Source organism: Neltuma alba, unplaced genomic scaffold, assembly GCF_004799145.2.
Source record: "Neltuma alba isolate B1F8T4 unplaced genomic scaffold, ASM479914v2 tig00012475_pilon, whole genome shotgun sequence".
NCBI classification, from domain to species: domain Eukaryota; kingdom Viridiplantae; phylum Streptophyta; class Magnoliopsida; order Fabales; family Fabaceae; genus Neltuma; species Neltuma alba.
In genome coordinates this window covers 24404-46486 of record NW_021636950.1, presented here as the reverse complement: position 1 = coordinate 46486, position 22083 = coordinate 24404, and the positions used below count along the sequence as shown (strand labels likewise).

The window sequence follows — 22083 nt, the reverse complement described above, 5'->3', positions numbered from 1 at the left end:
GGATGCAATGAATATAAGTAAATGTACCTAAGTTTTACCTTTATATACCCCCTCTGGTTTTTATTATCCGAACCTCCACTATGTTTCGTAATATTGCATGCTTTCGCTATTAAAAAACATTCTAACTAATTAACCAATTGGTTTTATTGAAAATAATCATGATATTTTATAAAAAAAATAATTTCTTTAATACTTTATCTTTTGTGTTTTTCATTTCTTCCTAACTAATTATATCTAATTTATAAATTGATATATAATATAATACTCTCTCTAGTTTTTATTATAAGTTTTAAATAACTAATTTATTAATAACAAACAATTAGTTAAAATTAGGTAAACATAATAAATAGGTTAGAAATAGGTTTTTGTTTCTAAATATGTCTTTATAATAAATGAGAAAAAATATGAAAGACATTATGTGGGAAAATGTGATAAGAGAAAAATAAGTAGAGGCAATATTAAAAAATATATTAATATTAAGACAAATCCAAATTAAAGCTCATAAAATAACCACACTTTTTTTTTTCAATTTAAAACTTATAAATAGGACCGAAGGTCGTATTATATAAAAATATTTTAAGAAAATTTCTTAGTTTTTTCCTAAATTAGTAAAAAACTCCCGGTTGAATATTAGATAGTTATAAGGAAGGCCAGGAGGGAGCAACTACACACAGTGTGTAATGAATATGGCGTTGTTTATTCATTTGTATGAAACGGTCACAACTTCTGCGTTTCAGATATGTCTGACAGTTATGAACAGTAAAAACAGGCGAAATGGAACAACAATGAAGATTCTGAAAAATTATAACTTGGGATTTTCTAATTACCAGAAACTCATTTCCTGCAAGAGAGCAAAATCATCAAAATCTCCCAAAAGAAATGAGTACTCTTAGAGTTCCAGAGATTGTTCCTTGCCCTGCCCATGATTGCGAGCGACTCCGAAAGGCTTTCGAAGGTCTCTTTCTCTCTTCCTTCACTCTTTCTTAGTTTCCTATTCTTTGGAAATGATCGAAAAAAGATGAAAGTTGCATTGTTTTAGCTCCTATAAGATAGATGTTGTAATGAAAATACAAGAATTATCAACCCCATTGATATGATCCTCCTGGTAACTAAAATCGGTACTTCACAGAGCTCACCACAGGATTGTATGGCTCATGTTTAAGAGATTTTAATTGCAAATCACAGGAACTAAACTAAATTGATAGATCACGCATCCTTTAAGAATTTCATGGTAGTTTTCTCTTTTTATGATTCATGGGCATTCAATGTACGATTGCAGGATTTTTGACGGATGGGGAGGAAGTAATCTGGGTATTAGGACACAGGAATGCCAAGCAAAGGAAGGAAATCAGAGAAACTTATCAGCAGCTATTCAATGAATCACTTATCGATCGCCTTCGTAAAGAACTCTCCAGCAATTTCAGAGTACATCATGCTTCTTCTTGTCTGCTTTTTCTATGTTAAAATTCAAGGCTTAATCTATCAACATTTTATTCACATATATACATATATACCCTATATGTTAAAAGTTTCTAAGGCACACACGTAGGATAAATGGATATCGTAGGTAATTTACAATAATTTCTTGTCAATTCAATTTCATATCAATATGAACATCATTAATGCAGTCTGCAGATGTGCTATATTAGTATAAAGTGATGTCTGCTACCTGGTCAAGAAGATTCATAGTGATAATAAACATAATGTGCTTGTAAAATTTCAGTTCTATTATAAATCGTGATATATCAGTGAGAACGTAGCTCATCTGGTATTGGGCTATGCTTGCTTAACTAATCATCTCGGGTTCAAGCCCTGGGAATGTGGCTGCATTAAACTCAGAGAGTTTTGCTCTGACGTGGCTCACCTATTTTGGGTGGTTTGATTTGAAATAAAACAGGCAGATTTTATTTCTGAAATAACATGAGATCCCACTATATTCTACTGCAACTCAGAATTTTACATAACAGGATGCAGTAATTCTGTGGACATATGACCCTCCAGAAAGGGATGCACACCTAGCAAACAAGGCATTGAAGGATAAGAGAAAAGATGTCTCATGCCTACAGGTTCTACTTGAAATTGCATGTGCATCCACTCCTAGCCATCTATGTCTGTGAGGGAGGCTTACTGCTCTATCTTTGATTGCTCCCTTGAAGAGGACATTGCATCCTGTGTTTCTCAACCTATCATCAGAAAGGTAAAACAATGGAGTCTCTCAATCACCTGACAAAAGCATTTATCTAATTAATTCTGTCCGCTCAGGCAAGTGTCCTTTCCTGATGAGAAAAGCTCATCATATACACCCTATATCATAATCTCAGACTCAGGTCTCAGAATCTGATTCTCTGAAGTTGGTGTTTTTGAAATTCTTGAAGTTTAACAGCAAGTAATATGCTTTATGTCTATTTTCATTAAAATTATATGCAATGCAAAGTATGCACCTTTAACTGCAGAAACGTTAAAGGATCCAGATCCCTCAGGTCTCATATAGAAAAGAAGCATAAGAAGCAAGAATATAATGCATTTATAAACTTTAATTTCCACATACTAATCCTGAACAGGTTGCTTCCTGTGTAAAACCTGTGCCAGGTTGACCGAGGGTTGAACTATGTGTTCAAGGTCCTAATATCATCATCTCATACATTACATGCACGCATGTGGTAAAATTCTTTAATAGCATTATCACCACACAAAAAAAAAAAAAAAAAAAAAATCCTTTAACAGCAACTCATGAAAATTGAGACATACACTGTAGAGAGAGTGAATTTCTTTCTTTAAAAACATGGAATTCTAAGTAACAGTTATTCTACTGATATCTATTAGTTCATGGACTCAACCGAACATGTAATCATGTCACAATTTTCAGCTGCGCTCAAGTTTCACATTAACAGTTTAACTTCCAATGTTCTCTATGGTTTCTTGTGGATATATAATCTGGGTACTGTGCAGCTTCTAGTGAACCTAGTAAGATCCTACAGATATGATAAAGAGGTTGTAAACTTGGAGGTAGCAGAGTCAGAGGCATCGAGATTGCATGTAGCAATCAACACAAGGCAGTTAGATGATGATCAACTCATTTGGATACTTAGCACCAGGAACTTTTTCCAGCTCAGGGCAACTTTTGCATGCTATAAGAAACTCTATGGGATTGCATTTGAAGAGGTTTGACTTGAATCTAAGTTTTTATGTTTACCTATTTTGTAAAGAACTTAATGATTGGGCTGATGTTCTCTGCAGGATATAAAGAAATGTGGTAATGGTGATTTGGAATCTCTCTTGAATGTAGCATTATTGTGTGTAGAATGCCCTGAGAAACATTTTGCAAAGGTATTTTCTTCTTCATACCAAATTGATGTACATCATAGCTTATTTTTTTTGCCAATAACAATTGGATCAAGCATGGTTGCCTTTTTTAAAATATAGAAGTTATGCTCAGAAAATTCCTTCCATTCAGGGAATTGAGATGTCCTCAAATTTAAGATGGTTGTATCATATACTCAATAGTTTTTTTCTTCTTTTTGCTTATTCTTACTAGAAAAAATTCTGTTTGAGGCATGGTCGAATACTAAATATGAGTATCTTTTCTAGTGAGAATTCAAACTTTTGTTTGTCTCGTTGTAAATGACTAGCTTTTTCTGTTGAATCCAACCCTGATTGTAGTTTTCAGTCAAAAGAAAAATATCATTTTGTTACTAATGCTCAAAGTGATGTGTTTCTGGTTAAAGCTTTTTTTTTTTTTTTTTCCCATTTGATTCATGTGCAGGTGCTGAGAGATTCTATAATTGGGCTGGGAACTGATGAAGAGTCCCTAAACAGAGCAGTGATAAATCGATCAGAGATTGACATGTTGAGAGTGAGAGAAGAATATGCAAACATGTACAATGAAGATCTTGAAGGAGCAATCATTAGGGATACTTCAAGTCACTACAAAGAGTTCTTGATGACTTTGCTTGGCAAAAGAATCTGATGCATTATAATTGTCAACCCACCAAGCAAGTTTCTTTGAATTCTAGTTAAGTAGTTCATGGTCTGCACTTTCTAACACAAGTAGTTCCGTAAGTTCTAAGTCTCAGAACTGTAAGGTAGAAACTTAAACCATGGTAGGTTGACTATTTTTTTTAGATAAATTATGACTTGACCTTTAATCTCTGCTCTATAAGAAATGAAGAATGTTCAAGAAACACTGCTTGTTTAATTTACCAGATAATTTATTGCTATGACTGCTAACAATTTCGGATGGTCTTTGGGCTTCATATTATAATCACTTTTAAAGTGTTGTTATGTTTTATCACATAATGTTTCATCAGAGTGTTATTTTATTTTTTTTCATTTCTATGACAACATACCAAACATATTTTCAAAACTCATTCTCATCCCTATTCTCAATTCCATTCTCTCGAAATTCAATCCACGTACCAAACAAATCATAATATATATAAAATTGATTTCAAGTTAAGTAAATTAATTAAAAAAATTATAAATATAAGAGATAAAGTGGATTAATATATTTTACACAAAAAAGTATATTGAGGTATATTTATAATCAAATCCAACAACCAACTCTTATATTAGGGATCAGAGAGGATAATAATTAATTTATAACGCACTGCAAGTTATAAAACAGAGGGACCTATTTTTCAAGATTATTCTTTTAACAATGTAAAGAGCCCACCTAGTTTGAAAAATGAATGCGCGCCGTCAATTTTATGCAACTTGGTCCCTGCATAAAGGAGTTAAACTACCAATAAAGGTGGCGTGAGGCAAATGTAGGTTGCATTATTAATTAATATAAATATACATTTTTGGTAGGTACAAATATTACTCTATTAGAGGTAATCTTGCTCGAAATACTATCAGGCATTGAATTTGGACACTTCTTTTAGTAAGTATTCAAATAGTAATTTGTCACGTTATAAAGGACTAATATTTTTTATAACCTAACCCTTTTGGTTATATATATATATATATACTGCTTCCAGTCTTAATTATAAGACCTCATTTGTAGACTATAAATGAGGTATTATAATTAGGATTACAAACGAGGTCTTATAATTAGCACTGGAAGTAGTATGTGTGTGTGTGGTTGCTCAAACTATATACACAAGTGACCAGACCCTACAGTTTAATACTCTCATCTCCTAAATGATATTATTGGCTATTGCGCACACACACACACACATACATATATATATATATATATAATATCGATCATACAAAAGACCATCTGGAAGCATGTGGACAGATAATACGTCACTTTCTTGGTAGCTCTCTCACTTGGTTGCCACTCTCCAGTACATTTTTTTGTGCAGCATCATGTTCATAATAGAGATGAGATGAGAAATCATCCAAATCTACTTTATCAAGATTTAAAGTTTTTTTTTTAACTTATTAAACAATAAATTCATTTTCAAAAACGATTATTCAAAAATTGACTCCAAATTATTGGACATCGATTAAAATAGAAGATATTAAAATTTTAAGAATAAAATAAAATAAAATCATTTTAATTTAATTAGACTATAGTCCAGACAAGGAATAAACTCTCTAGTGTTCGACACTACACAACAATAACAACAAAAAACATTATCTTACTAAGTCGATGTTTCTCGTAATGTTATTATGATTTATCAACAACCAAATTTTTTTTTGGAATAAATTATTAATCAGAAGGCCCCGGCCCATTTAATAAATTCATTCAATGTCTTTCCGGTTCTCTTTTACCCCTTCTCAGAGAATTGCATATTGCCTCATCTATATATCCTTTTTATTAGCACCTCCAATAACCTACTTTGTGTATATATTTGAACCACCTCAGGTGGTTTTCCTTTTTTTTTTTTTAATCATTTTCACTTGAATAGACACCACTCTAATTTTTTCTTGTGTATATATGTTCAACAATATGATATAGTGCTAAATCTGTCTTGGAAGTTGTCTTGAATTCCAACACCTACCCCCTTGAATGTTCCAAATCATATACGCCCATTCTTTGAACTTCAGATCACAGAACTATACCTAACTAGATGAATTATGCCATCATATACATATGAAAAAGAAAAGAACAAAGTCATCAGTGGGGGAAGAGCTACCTAGCCAGCAAGGCAGCTAAGAAGCTCATTTAATGGAGAGAATGGACTCTCAACAACAAAATCGGTGACTAATGCCATTGAACTATATCTAACCTCGAAACTACTCAAATTAATAACAGCAAAATCAGGCATCATGCAACCTCAAGAAGGTCATTTGTTGGTGATAATCAAAAATTAGCTAAGCAACTTGCTTTTTCTTTGCTATATATAGCAGTGCCATTCTGCAGCTATACTACCACTCACTCAAAGCTTTTTCTCTTTGCTTAATTTGCCACATATTTATCTTCAAGTGTGTGGCATTTATTAGTGAGTTTCAGAAAATGAAGAAAGCTGTTAGCTTCACTTTGCTTTGTGCTTTGTTTCTTCTTGTCAGCTTCTCTTCCTTTTCTTCTGCAGCAAATGACTTTCCAGGTGCCTGCTTCTATATATTCTCTCTTTATTAGTTTTTCTGCTATAACAATTTTGGTAATTGGGTTCTGACACTTGTTATTTACATCTTATATAGAAGAAACCAAGTGAGTTTTAGAATACACTAAATTCAACCAAAAGTTGCGAATGGAGAATCTTAATTCACTTCAATTTTGTCTTTAGGAATAAATATGTCCCATAAATTTTACAGTTCCCAGTTAATCTGTTTCGTTGATATACATATATATTTATTTATTTATTTTTCTATTTCATGGGGATAATATGTTTGCATCATTATCTATTGATTAGTTAGACTAACTGAAATTCTGCACAACTGTTTCTGCAGGGAATGAAGTAAAAAGTCATGAAGACGAGGAAAAGTTCAAGTTTATTCCACATCATAAGCCATTCTTCAAGAAGCCATTTTTCAAGATCCCACCAAAAGTTCCATTGAAGCCATTCCCAGTTGTTGGAAAACCAATTCCAGTGAATGATGAGAAGCCATTGCCAATTCCTGGATTCAAGAAGCCTTTCCCCAAGCCATTCCCATTTGTGAAGAAGCCATTTCCCAAACCATTTATTCCAAAGCCAATTCCTTTTGTGAAGAAGCCGTTTCCCAAGCCTCTTCCAAAGCCGATTCCTTTTGTGAAGAAGCCGTTTCCCAAGCCTTTTCCAAAGCCAATTCCATTTGAGAAGAAACCATTTCCCAAGCCTTTCATTCCAAAGCCAATTCCTGTCCATGATGAGAAGCCTTTGCCAATCCCTGGATTCAAAAAGCCATTCCCTAAGCCTTTCGTTAAGCCAATTCCTTTCTTTAAGAAGCCTTTCCCATTCCCCAAAAAGCCCTTCTTCCCTCCAGTTAATCCTTGAGACACACCATGAATATTCCTAAAGCCTAATTAAAACATATCCTTCCATATAATTGGAAATAAAAGAAGAAGAAAACAGGCACTACATGTCCATTATATCTTTTAAGATTGATTCACCTGAATTTTCAGAATTAATAGTATATCTATCTCTGCTGTATGTGTATTGTATTTGCATTATGAAGAGTATTGCTGTTATAAATAAAGCTTCCAAGAGCTATATATGTTATGTACACAGAAATCCATTAATTAAATATGTCATCATTGTTGGTTCTTTCTCACTCTCTCTCTCTCTCTCTCTATATATATATATACACTCCTATATATATTTATTATTAATAAATACGATCCCTAAGGCTTTGCTTAATAGTTAGGTGCTTTAAATTAAATATTGTGGGCGAAGCAAAGAATTAATAAGGGCATGCGCAGCAAGAAGAAGAACGGCCCTACTTGCACGCAGTGAATTAACCTGGGCATATATGTAGATGAAAAACCCAGAATTTATTGAAGTAAATATCTAGTACTTTCGAAGACTGACAAGAAAAATCTAACTGAAATATCAAAAAGCACCAGCAAAAATGAGACCAAGGTTAAAAATAAAACAAACCCGAAGGCATTTTCTAATGATTTAATTAATTTTAATCTCCTACTACAGAAAACTATATGCAAAAAAAAGTAAACTTTCATAACATAATATATAATCTTTATAATTATAACTCTCTGAAGCCACATCGTCATCCCCAGGCCAACATCTTTAAAGGCATTTTAAACACAGTGCAACACATACACCCGACAATAATGAAATTTAATTTACCCGAAACTGAATAAAAATTGCACACTGGCTTTCCATTTACTATGGGGAAAACTCAACTATACAATGTGTGCCAGAAACAAGCTTCTCTCTAGAAGTTAATTTTCATTTTTATTTGCACTTCCAGAGGACTCTATAGGCGAACAATTCTTCTCCACCCAGTGTTTTATCAACACTTCTTTAAGAATCATTTATTAATTTATGTTCTCATTTAAACAAAATCTAGATTTAATGTAGTGATTGTCATATGCTACCAAATGATACGGAGTAAGATTGTTTTGACTTTTGAGCAAGGAGATAGTGAAGAAAAGCATTTTCATAATATAATTATGTATGTTATGAGTATTTTTATGATTCCCCACATATTTGATAATATTTTCATATATTTCCAAGAGTTATTTGGGGAGTCATCATGGCACTTTATGTGAAAATTATGAAATTATCAAGAAATATTTGAGCCTGGATTTTTAGGAGATCATGATAATGACAATATAATTTAGTGAACTATTGGCTTAATATGGACATAAACTAGCTGATTAAATTAAAGAGGGGTAGGGAATCAAAGCAAAATCCCTACAGAGAAATTGCATTATGTATGGTGCTATTGCTTTATGATTAATTAAGTTCATAATAATTACCGACAAGCTATTAATTGAGATGATAAGTAGTTTTATTCCAATAAAAAGAAAAATACAAGTCTAAATTTCAAAAAATACACTTATTTAGAAGGTTTTAACCTTAACATTCTTGACTTGATAATATTAGTATTAAATCTAAAATGACTTGAGATACTCTTGGTTATACCAAAAAAAAAAAGGTAGTTCATGATAGCTTTAGTTTAAGAGGAAATTAACAATACAAGACTAAACAAGGATAAACCCAACATTAAAAGTATCAAACTACAGGGAAAAGGGAGTAGATTCACCATTTATTTATGTTTAAACGTTTAATGAGGTAAACATATATAGACTTTCATACAAATCTTCAATTTTTTTTTCATATGAAACTTGCGATCAATCGACCGACCAGATGTCACATGATTTAAGATCAAGACTCAAGAGGTGATGACGAGGATCATGTGAAATTCTAGTTAGACATTAAAAAGTTTCTAACAAAAGTATCCAATATCTGAAACTTTTCCCAATCCTGCACTCTCTTACGGAAGGCTTCATACTTTAATCAATATAAGTGGCATTTAAATTCCAGCAAGTTTCTTATTATAACCACCCACATTGATATATGCATGTTTGGACATTAGATCACAGAAGACAGAACTGTACGTAATCAGATACCAAAAGAAAAACAACAAACTCATGAATAAGCAAGCTACCAAACCCAGCTAACTAACAAGCTCATTTAATAATGGAGAAAATGAAATATCAACGAAAACTTCGGTGACTATATAATATATATATAAACAAATTCTCAACAAACGAATGGTCTGTAAACCTGTAATCTCAGACTATACAATTAATAACAGTAAAATCAGACCCCATGAAACTGCCTCAACAAGCCAAGTGATGTGTTATTAGTGATTCATCCAAAGCTAATCTGGCTTCCTATATATAGAGCAGTGCGATTCTGCGACTATATAGTATCAAATAAAGCCTTTAACTTCTTTGCCATATATATATATATATATATATATATATATATATATTGAAGATTATATTGTGGCATTATTATTGGTGTAATCAGAGTCTCTCATGAAGAAGAAGAGTTCCACAATGGATTGCCTTCTTTTGCGCTTCTTGGTGCCTTTGTTTCTTCTTGTCTCCTTCTCTTCCTCTTATTCTTCTGCAGATGAAGCCTTTTCAGGTAACTGGTCTTTCTGTTCTCACCATATATATAATAATAAGTTGAAGCTCAACGTAAACATATTCATGTGTTTTCATTGCAGAATTTTGCAGTAATATAAAAACATTTAAGTCCTTTACGTGAACTTCATTGAGACTTTATTTGGTGTCGCGAATTGTGTTTCGTCCTGTGTACGAAAGAAAGAGAGTTGGTTTTAAGTCTTTTATTTATTTTTTTTTTAATTTTACTACCAACAAAGAAGGGGGAAAAGTAGTTTTAATTAATGCAAATTAAAGCAAAATAAAGAGATACAATCAATGCAGTTTTGACGAAGAAACTTTAGCTGAAAATCATTAATTGAAAAAATAAAGAGATATAATCAATGCAGTTTTGACGAAGAGTAGTATATACATGTTTGGTGCATGGTCTTTTCAGTGTTTTGGAACTGATTAATATATAAGGTTCTAAATTTCACGAAGATAATAATTGGCTAATTAATTACTGTAACAGTATGATCCTGTTGATCAAGACTGACCGAAAATTGTGCATAATTATATTTTTCTCTCAGGTGATGAAGTCAACGCCCTTGGAAATGAAGACTTGACAAGAACAACGTTGAAGAAGGGTGAGAATGAGGAAGAGAAGTTCAAGTTTATTCCACATCACAAGCCATTCTTCAAGAAGCCATTCTTCAAGATCCCTCCAAAAGTCCCACTGAAGCCATTCCCAGTTGTTGGAAAACCAATTCCAGTCAATGATGAGAAGCCATTGCCAATTCCCGGATTCAAAAAGCCTTTCCCTAAGCCTTTCCCATTTGTGAAGAAGCCAATCCCTAAGCCTTTCATTCCAAAGCCAATTCCCTTTGTGGAAAAACCATTTCCCAAGCCTCTTCCAAAGCCAATTCCCTTTGAAAAGAAACCATTTCCCAAGCCTCTTCCAAAGCCAATTCCCTTTGAAAAGAAACCATTTCCCAAGCCTCTTCCAAAGCCAATTCCCTTGGAGGAGAAACCATTTCCCAAGCCTCTTCCAAAGCCAATTCCATTTGAGAAGAAACCATTTCCCAAGCCTTTCATTCCGAAGCCAATCCCAGTTGATGATGAGAAGCCATTGCCAATTCCTGGGTTCAAGAAACCCTTTCCAAAGCCTTTCCCTAAGCCTTTCATTCCAAAGCCAGTTCCTTTTGTGAAGAAGCCAATTCCTATTGTGGAGAAACCATTTCCCAAGCCAATTCCATTGGTGAAGAAGCCATTTCCAAAGCCTTTTCCATTCCCAAAAAAGCCCTTCTTCCCACCAGTGAATCCTTGAAACATAAACTTTTCTAAAACCCTAATTACATTATATCCTTCCATATTACTGAAACAAAAACTATCCGTGCCTTGTGTTGAAGTTAAATAATTAATTAATCCTCTCCTTTCTGGTTCTATCTCAGGATCATCTGTTACTATTTCATCTGAATTTGCAGAAATATTAGCTTATGCATCTCCAGTTTGTTTTGTATTTGCCTTTTATATATGCTGCTATAAATTAAATAAAGCTTATAAATTAAAGCAGCAATTACATTACGTGTATGTCACAAAAATCCATATTAATTGGATGTAGTCCTTGTTAATTAGTTCTGTGTGTGTGTGTGTGTGTGTGTTTTTTTTTTTTTTTTTTTTTCCTTTTTCTTAGATTTTATTGTCAGTAAGTTCTTACTTGACAGTTAGATACATATATAAAGTTGCATAATCAAAATCACCCCCGAAACAAAGATTTAATTGAGCAGCAATAACAACAAGAAGAGCACATTTTCTTTCACAGAATAAGTGATGGAGATTAATTAACTCGGACAGTTATAGATGAAAACCCTAAATTGTAAAGTTATTGAAGTAAATTAACATTGAGCATTTTCCCCCCCAAATGTCCGTATTGAACACTTTCAAATTAACTGGTAAGAAAGCATAACAATTAGATCAGTAATATATAGCATAGTAACTAGATTGACACAACATAAACAATTGTCGTTACAATTTAATTAATCAGATAATTATTAAGTGCGTACTGGTATTTGAATCCCCAAGCGAATAAATGGATTGTCTCTTTGGGGCAGAACCATGTTTAGCTCCACATAATCACGTGGTTAATTCTAAACATGCTCATAGTAGAATCCAAGGTTTCAGTTCAATTTTATGGCCCAATAATGTGAAAAGAAGAACAAAAAACATGCGATGCCGATGCGCACCATTTTTTTTTTCTGTATAACTCAGAGTGTCTTCAATTCATTTTGGGTTTGAGACTAATCTCCATCAGATTGGGAGCATTAGGTTAAAAACCCTTCCAATAATTACGCTTCTCGGGAGCCTATGTGTACCATTTATTATACGGTTCCATTATCTTTTTCTGTGGTGAACTCCTCCGATCCCTCCATTTCATATTGCTATATAAGACAACTTTTTAAGAACTAGCTAGATATTTTCTTAAAAATAAAATTTATCGATGAACTTATTTCAAAATTGCCTACAATGATGAAATGATAACCAAGTCAAGTGTAAGTGTGTTTCTGGATAAATTAAGATTTCAAATTTTATTTAATGGATTTCAATTCATATGCACAATTTTGCCAAAAGAAAATCTTACGATGTGAATGGAGGGACGAGGGAGTATTATAAACTCAGAGTAGTCCAGGTTTCTTTTAATTTCCTGACGGGTAAGTTAAAACTTTTATATCGATCATTAAATGGAGGAAAAAAACCGGTGATTATTATCTGATCAACGATAAAATCGGTGCTAATATATATTATGATTGATATCTATAATCACACCCTCAACTGATAAACAGGACTTAATTAGACCTATACCCCAGCTTAGGTTATCCAATAAAAGTAAAAATACATTTAATTTAATGTTTAAACAAACTCAAAATAAATTTTATTTTATGATAATAACAATAAATTCAAAATTTTGAATCTTATAATGAAAGACAAAGGGACTAATAAAACATAAATATATACAATTCAAAAATTATGTTTTCAGTCATTTATCATTTCTTTATTATGGTGGTCCACGTCATTCTCCCTTTAATATGTTTAAGTTTGGTTCGACTCATGAGGTTCATGGGTATGCGATAATGGTTGAGTTGCTAAGGAGAAGATGAATTAGGACGTGTTTAGAACAGCTTATAAGTAGTTTTTTAATAGTGATTCATAGAATACCAGACAAGTATGTGAGAGGAGTTTTATCTCAACTTACGTAAAATATGGTAACAGGAAATTTTGTAAGCCCTCCCAAATAGGCCCGAAGTGACATTGGTTTCGTTTTGTTCCTAAAAATGACTTTCATTAATTAAAAACGAGACCCTGTGATTATTATTTTCCAATTCAGGCACCTAAAAGCTTTTTTTTTTTTTTTTGAGTTACAAAGGCAAGCTAAAGCTTGGAAAGACCAAAAATAAATGGTACTAGTCAATAGGAATGTCTCCTTCAAACCCATCTCTTGCATTTGTGAGAGTTCTTGATCTACAGCATGGTGGGACCTCGCATATGTTTTTTTTTTTTAGTAGAAAACTGAAATTCATTAAAAAAGAGGCAACTTACAACTTACAAGTAAAAGTTCTAGGCTCCTTCCTCAAAAGCCACCTCAGGATTTCCAGGAGGAGGTTGATCAATGAGGCAAAAGGCACCTTCCATTTTATGGGAGTTTTTGCCCAAATAATAAGCTAATCCTATTTCTTCCCTGTTAATTTACCTAATATCAACCTACCAGTCCCGATGAATCAGTAACCTAGCTTCATCAATCAAATCTTTTTTTCTTTTGGGTGAAAAGGACAAGCTAGGCTTGAAGGAGAAAATTAAAATCCTAAAAAACTCATGCAGTCGCTGTAGTAGATCTTCCAGTAGTTGTGGCCTCTTTTTCCTCCAATAATATAGCCAGGCATTCAGTCGGAGCCTCTGGAATCAAAACTGTATTAGTATAGTCACTATGACCTGTCTTAGCCAAAAAATCAGCGCACCCCATGATGGTCCTAGTAGTGTGATGGACCGTCACTTCCCCGTCTCCAAAAACCAAGTCCCTTATGTCATTTATAACCAGTTTAAGTAGATTATCTGCTATACACGTGCGCATGATAAGGTTGTATGCCTCTAAAGAGTCAGAATAGACCATGATTTTGGTATACCTGAGCTGTTTGGCCACTTCCAGGCCTGTTCGGATAGCTGCTAGTTCTGCTTCAATGATCGAAGAGCATCCTAAACATTTCCTGAAACCCATCAACCAATCTGCTTCAGAGTTCCTGATTAAACCGCCACATGCTGCACTATTTTGTTGTTTGACTGACTCGTCCACATCAACCCGAATTGCATCCTATGGTGGTGGAGTCCATCTTCTCTCCTGTACTACAGAAATGTTGAACACTTGATGGCGAAGCTTATTATTAGTGGAGCACTCCATAAGTAAATTGAAACACCTATGAAGTAATTCCCTTATACTCATACTCGTGCCATCAAACACAAAAGAGCATCTTGAAGTCCAAAGTAGCCAACACCCAGACTAAAAGTCTTAGTCCAAGAATGTTGACCAAATCGTCCTCGTGCTGGGTTATTCCATGAATTCCATGCTAGCCAAACCTGCAAATTACCAGAAAAGAATCTAGAAAGCATGTTAGGTTTTAAAATATTAGTCCACAGCTCTCTTGCTCTCAAACAGTCTCTAAGAGTATGTATAACACTCTCTTCCCTCCCACATTCAAACGGACATTGACTAGAATTTGTAAGTCCTCTCTTGGCTCTAAGTGCATTAGTAAGGATTCTCTCATGAGAGACTTGCCACATGAAAAATTTGACTTTTTCAGGAACCTGCCACTTCCATAATTGGCTCCAAAAGCTTCTCTCGGTCCCTTCTCTATACCCCCTTATAAAGTCATAAGCTGATTTAATTGAAAAGCACCCATCTATTGAAGCTCTCGAAGTGAAATAGTCATTAACATTAGAAGCAGGAGGAGGTATTTGGATAATTCTGGTAATAATCCAAGAGGGTAGAATGTCTCTCCAACCATCTACCTTCCAACGCCCATCCTCTGATACGTGATCAATCACTTTATCCATAGAATTAATTCTATGAGAATGATGCACATAATAGATAAGTGGTCGATCCAGTGGAAGCCATTTATCCCACCAAAAGCTAGTATCATGTCCATTGTTGAGTCTCTTTCCTATCTGTTGAATGAAAGTCTCCCACACCGAGGTAATGGCATGCCAAGTTCTTGAAGAATTTCTTTTTTTATTGATGCTTGGCATAAGATCATCATCACACCTATACTTCGACTTCAAGCATTGGACCCAAAGAGCATTTGGTTTGGTTAGCATGTCCCAATAAAGCTTCATAATGAAAGCTTTATTCTATGCTACTAGGTTTTTAAAGCCTAGACCGCTCTCTTGCTTGCTCATAGTCACTTTATCCCAAGAGATGAGGTGCATTTTCCTTTTTCCTTCATCCTGAGACCAAAGGAACTTCCGACTAATTTTCTCTATTTCAGCAATTGTGCTAAGAGGAAGGAGCAAGGACTGCATTTGATAACTTGGTAATGCGGCTAGAACCGATTTAATTAACACAGATCGACTAGCCACATTAAGAACCTTTTGCTTCCACATTGATAGTTTCTTATATATCTTGTTCACAATAGGCTTGAAAGTAGACTTGGTAACTTTGCAATGAAGAAGGGGTACTCCTAGATATTTACCCAAGTCTGCTATAACACTAACCCCAAGCACTTGACTGAGTTCCCTTGCTATATTAAAATGAACATTCCTAGACCAAAACATTTTGGACTTGTCAAGATTCACCCTATGTCCAGAAACAGCACAAAAGTTCCTTATCACTTCTCGAATTTCTGTCATCTGCTCTTTAGAGGCCTCAGCGAACAATAAAAGGTCATTTGTGAAGAATAAGTGAGAAAAGCTAGGCCTATTCTTTCGAAACTTCAGAGGCTTCCATCGTTTTGCTACACATTCTTCTCTGATAAGGTGGCCAAGTCTTTCCATGCACAGGACAAATATGTATGGGCTTAGGGAATCACCTTGATGAATGCCCCGGGTCGGATTAAAAGCCGGGCCTTCCTCTCCATTCCATAGGACCGCTATAGAAGAAGTAGCAATACAAGCCATAATGAGTTCTGAGCTGGTCACCAAACTGTAAGCATTTTAGAGTATCTCAAATGAAACCCCAATCAAGTCGATCATAGGCCTTTTTCATGTCCACTTTGATTGCCACATAACTCTTCTTCCTACCTTTACTCCTCATAAAGTGCATTATTTCTTAAGCAATCACAATATTGTCGTAGCTAGACCGATTAGCAATAAAGCTAGCTTGTTCCTGATTAACCAACTTTTCCATTACTCCTCTCAACCTATTCGCTAGGATTTTAGTGACAATTTTGAAGCTCACATTGCAGAGGGAGATCGGTCTTAGCTCCTTAAGGGAGGAGGGGTTATCCACCTTCAGGATTAAAACTATCCTGGTTTGGTTAACCTCTTTGATCTTATGGGGCATTATGAAGAAATCTTCGATCGTGCTACACACCTTATCACCGATCACGTTCCATTGTGTTTGAAAGAAATGTGCTTGTAGTCCGTCAGGACCGGGAGCTTTAAAAGCACCCATAGCAAAAGCAGCATTCTTAATTTCAATTCTATCCACCTGTTTCGTCAATCTGCTCAGTTCCATCTCAGTAAGCATTGGAAATTGTGCACACCATCCTTCTGGGCTGATCACTAAACCATCAGAAGTATATAATGATTGGTAGAAGGAATAAGCCATTTATTTTAGTTCAGTTGGATCATCAATCCAGATTCCCCGATCGTTTTTTAGGTTGGAAATTCTTTGCTTCTTGCGTCTCATCACAGTAGAAGCATGAAAAAACTTTGTATTGCGGTCCCCCCATTGAAGCCATTTACACCTCGATTTCTGGTACCATGCTAATTCCTCCTGTGCTGTGAGTTTATGATAGTCCACCCAGATTTTATCTTCCAGTTTTTTCAAACCTGGATGGTTATTTGTCCTACAGTGTCTATCTACTCCTTCAAATCGCCTCATTATCCTCTTTTTTTTCATTGTAAAGTTGCCCACCTTATTCTCATTCCAGTGTAGCGAAGAAGACTGAAAGAGTTTTAGTCCTCGTTGCCAATCTTTACCTTGCCAGGCATTAGAGACTATATCTGAGAATCCTTCTTCAAAGATCCAAGCCGCTTGATAAGAGAATCTCTTAGTAACAATTGGTGCTGGATTAGTAGATGCAGTACTAACAATAACCACTTTGTGATCTGAAGTAAATCTTAGCCTGTGAGATACTAAAGAGTTCGGATAACGACTTTCCCAGGATAAATTATTGAACACCCAGTCAAGCCTTTCTCTTAGCCCGGTTTTTTCCCAAGTGAATCGACTACTACTCAGATTTGTTTCAAGAAGACCCGAGTCGATGATACAATTTTGAAATTCCTGTATAGCATACTTGTCAGGTTCAGCACCCCCTTCTTTATCCTGGGGGGATAGGAAGGTGTTAAAATCTCCCACAATTAACCAAGGATCTAAGCAAACAGAGGCAATAGTGCGGATAGATTCCCAGAGAGTTCTTCGACCTTTACTGTTTGTTTCTCCATATACGACAAAAATATAGCAAAGGCAGTTAGCACTCTGGTCAAGAACTCGGCAGTGGAGAATTTGAGGGTTGGAAGTGACATAAGAGATATCAAAGTCAACAAAGTTCCAAAGAATCCAAATACCACCAATAAAGCCATTAGCTTCAATTCGAATCCAGTGACTGAAACCCAGAGATCTTATCACTTTGTCAGCACGTGCACCACTTATTCATGGTTCTAACAGGCAGAGTGTGTCAATCTTATATTTAGACACAATATCTCTAATAGTAATGGGAAAGGCACGGCTACCTGCCCCCCGACAATTCCAAGATGCTATAATCATTGATAATCAAGAAGAAGTAGACAAAGGAAAGGGACTTACCATTTCTATTCATCGTCTTTCCCCTCCAACTCCGTCGCATCTTGCGTCTCAGCCACCTCAGTAACGTCATCATCAATACTTGCATGAGCATCCTCAAAATCTGGTTCCATAGGATCCGAGGGTTTCGGATTACCAATTTGCACCTTTGGGTAGTAGGGGACCAGAGCAAAACTATTATCATTTTGTTGGTTAACATGTATGCTGAACGGTGAGGACAGGTATTGCTCTTCATTTATATAAGGGGAAACTGTTGAATTATGAGTTTGATTAATGACTCCCACTTCTTCCGTGTGTCCCTGAACTCCACAAGGAATGGCCTTTAAGTCTTAGGCTCGGTAGTTTACATTTTCTAAATTTTCCATATTTCCTTGAACCACATAATGGGTTCTAGTTCTTTTTCCTTTTGTTTTATTTATCTGGACCTTTTCGGCCTTCTTCTCACCAATGAAGGTTGACTTGGATACCTTGTTCAGCCCATTTTCCATATCCACCCCATTAGATGTTTTTATATTTTTCTTTCCTTTCAATTTAAAAATTACTTGAGGCTTTTGTTTTTCCTCTTCCCTCACATACCTTGATAACCGTCCTATTGTACTAGCTTTCGCCGTCACGGCCTTCCCTGTTCTTATCAATGTCAGTTCTTTTTCTTTTCCATCAGAGTGAGTTGTACCTCTAATTGTAACTAAAGCACCTTCCATTTCCACATTTTCCTCCTCCTCTAGTGATTCAATCACTGCAAAACGGGATTTCTGGACAAAAGAAGTCTTTTTTGATGCCTTGTCAGACTCTGTATCACGTTTTTGTCCCTCTGTCTGAGTTGCTCGCCTAGAGAAACGAGCTCTGTTTGTCCTTGGGTTAATCATCCAAGGGCTGAAGTTGTCTTCTTCCTCCAAGCTCTTCACTGCCGGTGAGCTTACTGAGTTAACAACCGCTGTATTTGACGGAGCAGGTTCATCATGGTTAGAACTTGAGCTACACCTCCAAGGACAAGCCTCTTTTCAATGCCCAAATCTACCATAGCTAAAGCAGATTAATCCCAGTCCTTCATACTCAACCTTGAATATCTCACCAACGGCGATAATCTTTGGTAGCAATGGTTTCTGTAAAGTCAATTCCATGCAGATTCTAGCGTATTTTTCCCTTTCAACTTTTGAGTTTTGCACCTGAAAATTTGCCAGTGTGTTGATGTCAACTTTCAGAGTCTTCCGAATTCTATCTCCAAGCCGTGAGATAAATCTGTAATTGTAACAACGCAAAGTAACGTCCGATATTCGAACCCAGGTGGCTACTCATCCAAGGGGGTTTCGGTAAGCATTGAAATATGGAGTCCACCTTTGGACTAAAACACTGTGTTGTTTAACTACCTAGGGGCCATCGCATAGTACTCTTCAGTATTGAGCTCTCCACTGTTCTGGATTTGTAAATTTAACTATGAAATAATTGTTTGGGATGTCAATCAAGTCGAAAGTCTGGAACCCCCATATTTTCTTTAAATAATCTTTCAGCACATAAAGGTTGAATCTCCGGCCCAGCACCGTGATTATAAGAGAGTAGTTCCAAGGCTCACACCATTCATTATACTCCTCCTGGGTGATAGGAACGACCAGGTAAACCCCCATTAATCGTTGAACCTCTTCTGACCCCTCTGGTAGTTTCCAAAACATTTCCTTATCAGCATTGAATAAATAATCATCCTCCATAGGATAATCACCGTTTGCAACACCATTAAAACCCATAAGTGACTCACGGTAAGAAGGAGCTCTAGTGCGATGGGAAGGAGCTGATGTATTTTTATTACTTTCACCATTCCTCTTTGTCTTCCCGTTTTCATTAGCTTCAATATTACCCTCCTCAGATTTCTCTTCCATCCTGTCATCCATTATTTCTTGAGGTATTTCCGCAGTCTTCTTTTTCTTCCTTTCGTTTTGGTCATCGGCAGGTGGTCGGTCCGGTGGAACCTTCCGTTGTCCCGAGTCAGTCATATTTTCGAGTTGCACGAATCCCAAGAGAGAGAAAAGTCTAAGCTCGAAGCATGTCCATTAGGTTTGGAATGCTACAATCAAATCTTTAAACGGATGGTGGACATCGCATCCCCTTGCATATGTTTTAATAGCTAGAATCCCAGCAACAATAATAGGATAGGACCCAAGCACTTTTTTAAAGCCCATAATCCAATCTCCCTTGTCATTTCTTATAACACCACCACATGCAGCTTGATTATGCGCCCGTATCCACATCCAACCTAACAGAGCCCTGTGGGGGAGGAGTCCAGTGAGAAGCTCGTTGGTTGCCTTTGTTGAAGATCTAATGTTGAAATTTTCCTCCATTGGTGCTTTCCATGAGGTGGAACAGGCACTGCTGGTAAATTCCATTAATTGATCCATGGAATCCTTCAAACACATGCTTGCATCTTGATTTCCAGATGAGCCAGCGTAGGTGTCCAAACACTTTTGTCCATGGCCAGTGTTGGTAGTGCGCTAATCTAGATGAATTTGCTGAGTTCTATTGGAGCCGGCCCTACAAATCAAAAGAGAAAAAAGCAGTATATTTGTTCGGATGGATAAATTTTTTCCACACTTCTTTGGCCACCTTACAGTCTCCCAAAACGTGTGTAACACTCTCCTCACAATCACATTCCAAACAACAATTGGAATTTTCAGACATCCCTCTTTTAGCTCTAAGTGATTTAGTTATGATTCTCTCATGGCTTACTTGTCAAAGAGAATTTTTTTTTTTTTTCAGACACTTGCCAATGCCATAGCTTTCTCTAAACTACTCCACAGGAAATTTCTAGTTATCTTCTCGATTCCCATCAGCACTTTTTTAGGCAAGAGCATGGACTGCATTTGATATGAGGGAAGGGCAGATATGATTGCTTTGATGAGTAGTGTTCTCCCTGCCATACTAAGAAGTTTCCCTTTCCAAGAAGACAATCTGGATTTAACTTTTTGAGTGATATTCGAGGCACCTATAAGCCAAAAATGATAGACTAGGAAGTAGTGTTTAATTTGGTATTTTATAAATATAGTTAAATGACTAAAATATCTTGTATCATATTTTTAAAAAAAATTATTAAACTTGTCATTGCCACTTAGTACTGGGAAAACGGGCCGGCCCGTGACGGGCTCGGGCTTAAACGGGCCGGCCCGTTTAAGCCCGAGTTCCAAAAATAAGTCAATTTTTCAAGCCCGGCCCGTGAGATGACGGGCTCGGGCTAACCCGCGGGCTTCTGGTCTTTTTAATTAAAATAATTATTTTTATTTTTTTTGTATATTTTATCAAAATAATAAAAATGAAACAATAAAAATTACTAATAAAAAGTATAAATATAAATAAAATTGAGTCACAAATATAAACATTATCATGTCTAAACATATATTACAGTATAATAAAGTCTATTGAATAAACAAACTAAATAGAGGACAGACATAGACAACTAAATAAGCATTAAGTTCAGTAGATAATTACAATGCGGATGATCTAGTTTGATTATAAATAATTAACAAAAAGTTTAACTAACAAACATAGTATACATAAAGAATAATCATTTATCATACCGACAAAAAAGAAAAGAGTCCATCATTCTTAGTTCTAAATTGTTTCTACTATAAAAATGATATAGATCTTTATTTTAGTTTAAAAGATTTTTTGATCAATTATATTTCAAGTATAAAAAATATGGGAGAATGATAAATAAAGACTGTAAAAATTATAGATACAGTATTTTAATAGGTTTTGACAACTTATAAATAACAATATATTTTTATGAATATACCTAGTTTTAAATTTTGCAATTTTCATGTTTTTTTGGTTATTTTTCCCACAGCTATAGTGATTCTTTTTTTTCTTTTTGTGAATGCTATCTATGTGAGCTGCCAAGATAAGTAAAACTAAGAGTATGATATGTTTAAAATGTTAGGGTTTTCTTTTTTAAGTTAAGAAAAAAAGATAGAAATTAAAAAAAAATAATTTGGCGGGCCTAAACGGGCCGGCCCGCAGCCCTACAGGGCCGGCCCGTTTATTTTTCGGCCCTACAGGGCTGGCCCTTTTAAGCCCGACTTCCCTTTCAAGGCTCCAAAATATAAGCCCCGCCCTCGACTTAAACGGGCTTAAACGGGCCGGCCCG

At 35.4% G+C, this 22083-nt stretch overlaps 2 protein-coding genes and 1 pseudogene across 2 annotated transcripts; all 3 read left to right on the top strand.

The window, feature by feature from the left end:
* The first annotated feature begins 879 nt into the window (after positions 1–879).
* Positions 880–4217, top strand: LOC114727435 (annexin D3-like; annotated as a pseudogene).
* A 2085-nt stretch (positions 4218–6302) lies between these two features.
* Positions 6303–7641, top strand: LOC114727437 (proline-rich protein 4-like). Its single transcript, XM_028914142.1, has 2 exons — positions 6303–6497; positions 6841–7641. The coding sequence occupies exons 1-2, from the start codon at positions 6407–6409 to the stop codon at positions 7362–7364; spliced, it is 615 nt and encodes a 204-aa protein (XP_028769975.1). The 5' UTR covers positions 6303–6406; the 3' UTR covers positions 7365–7641.
* A 2149-nt stretch (positions 7642–9790) lies between these two features.
* On the top strand, positions 9791–11580 carry LOC114727436 (proline-rich protein 4). Its single transcript, XM_028914141.1, has 2 exons — positions 9791–9989; positions 10537–11580. The coding sequence occupies exons 1-2, from the start codon at positions 9878–9880 to the stop codon at positions 11271–11273; spliced, it is 849 nt and encodes a 282-aa protein (XP_028769974.1). The 5' UTR covers positions 9791–9877; the 3' UTR covers positions 11274–11580.
* The last annotated feature ends 10503 nt before the right edge of the window (positions 11581–22083 follow it).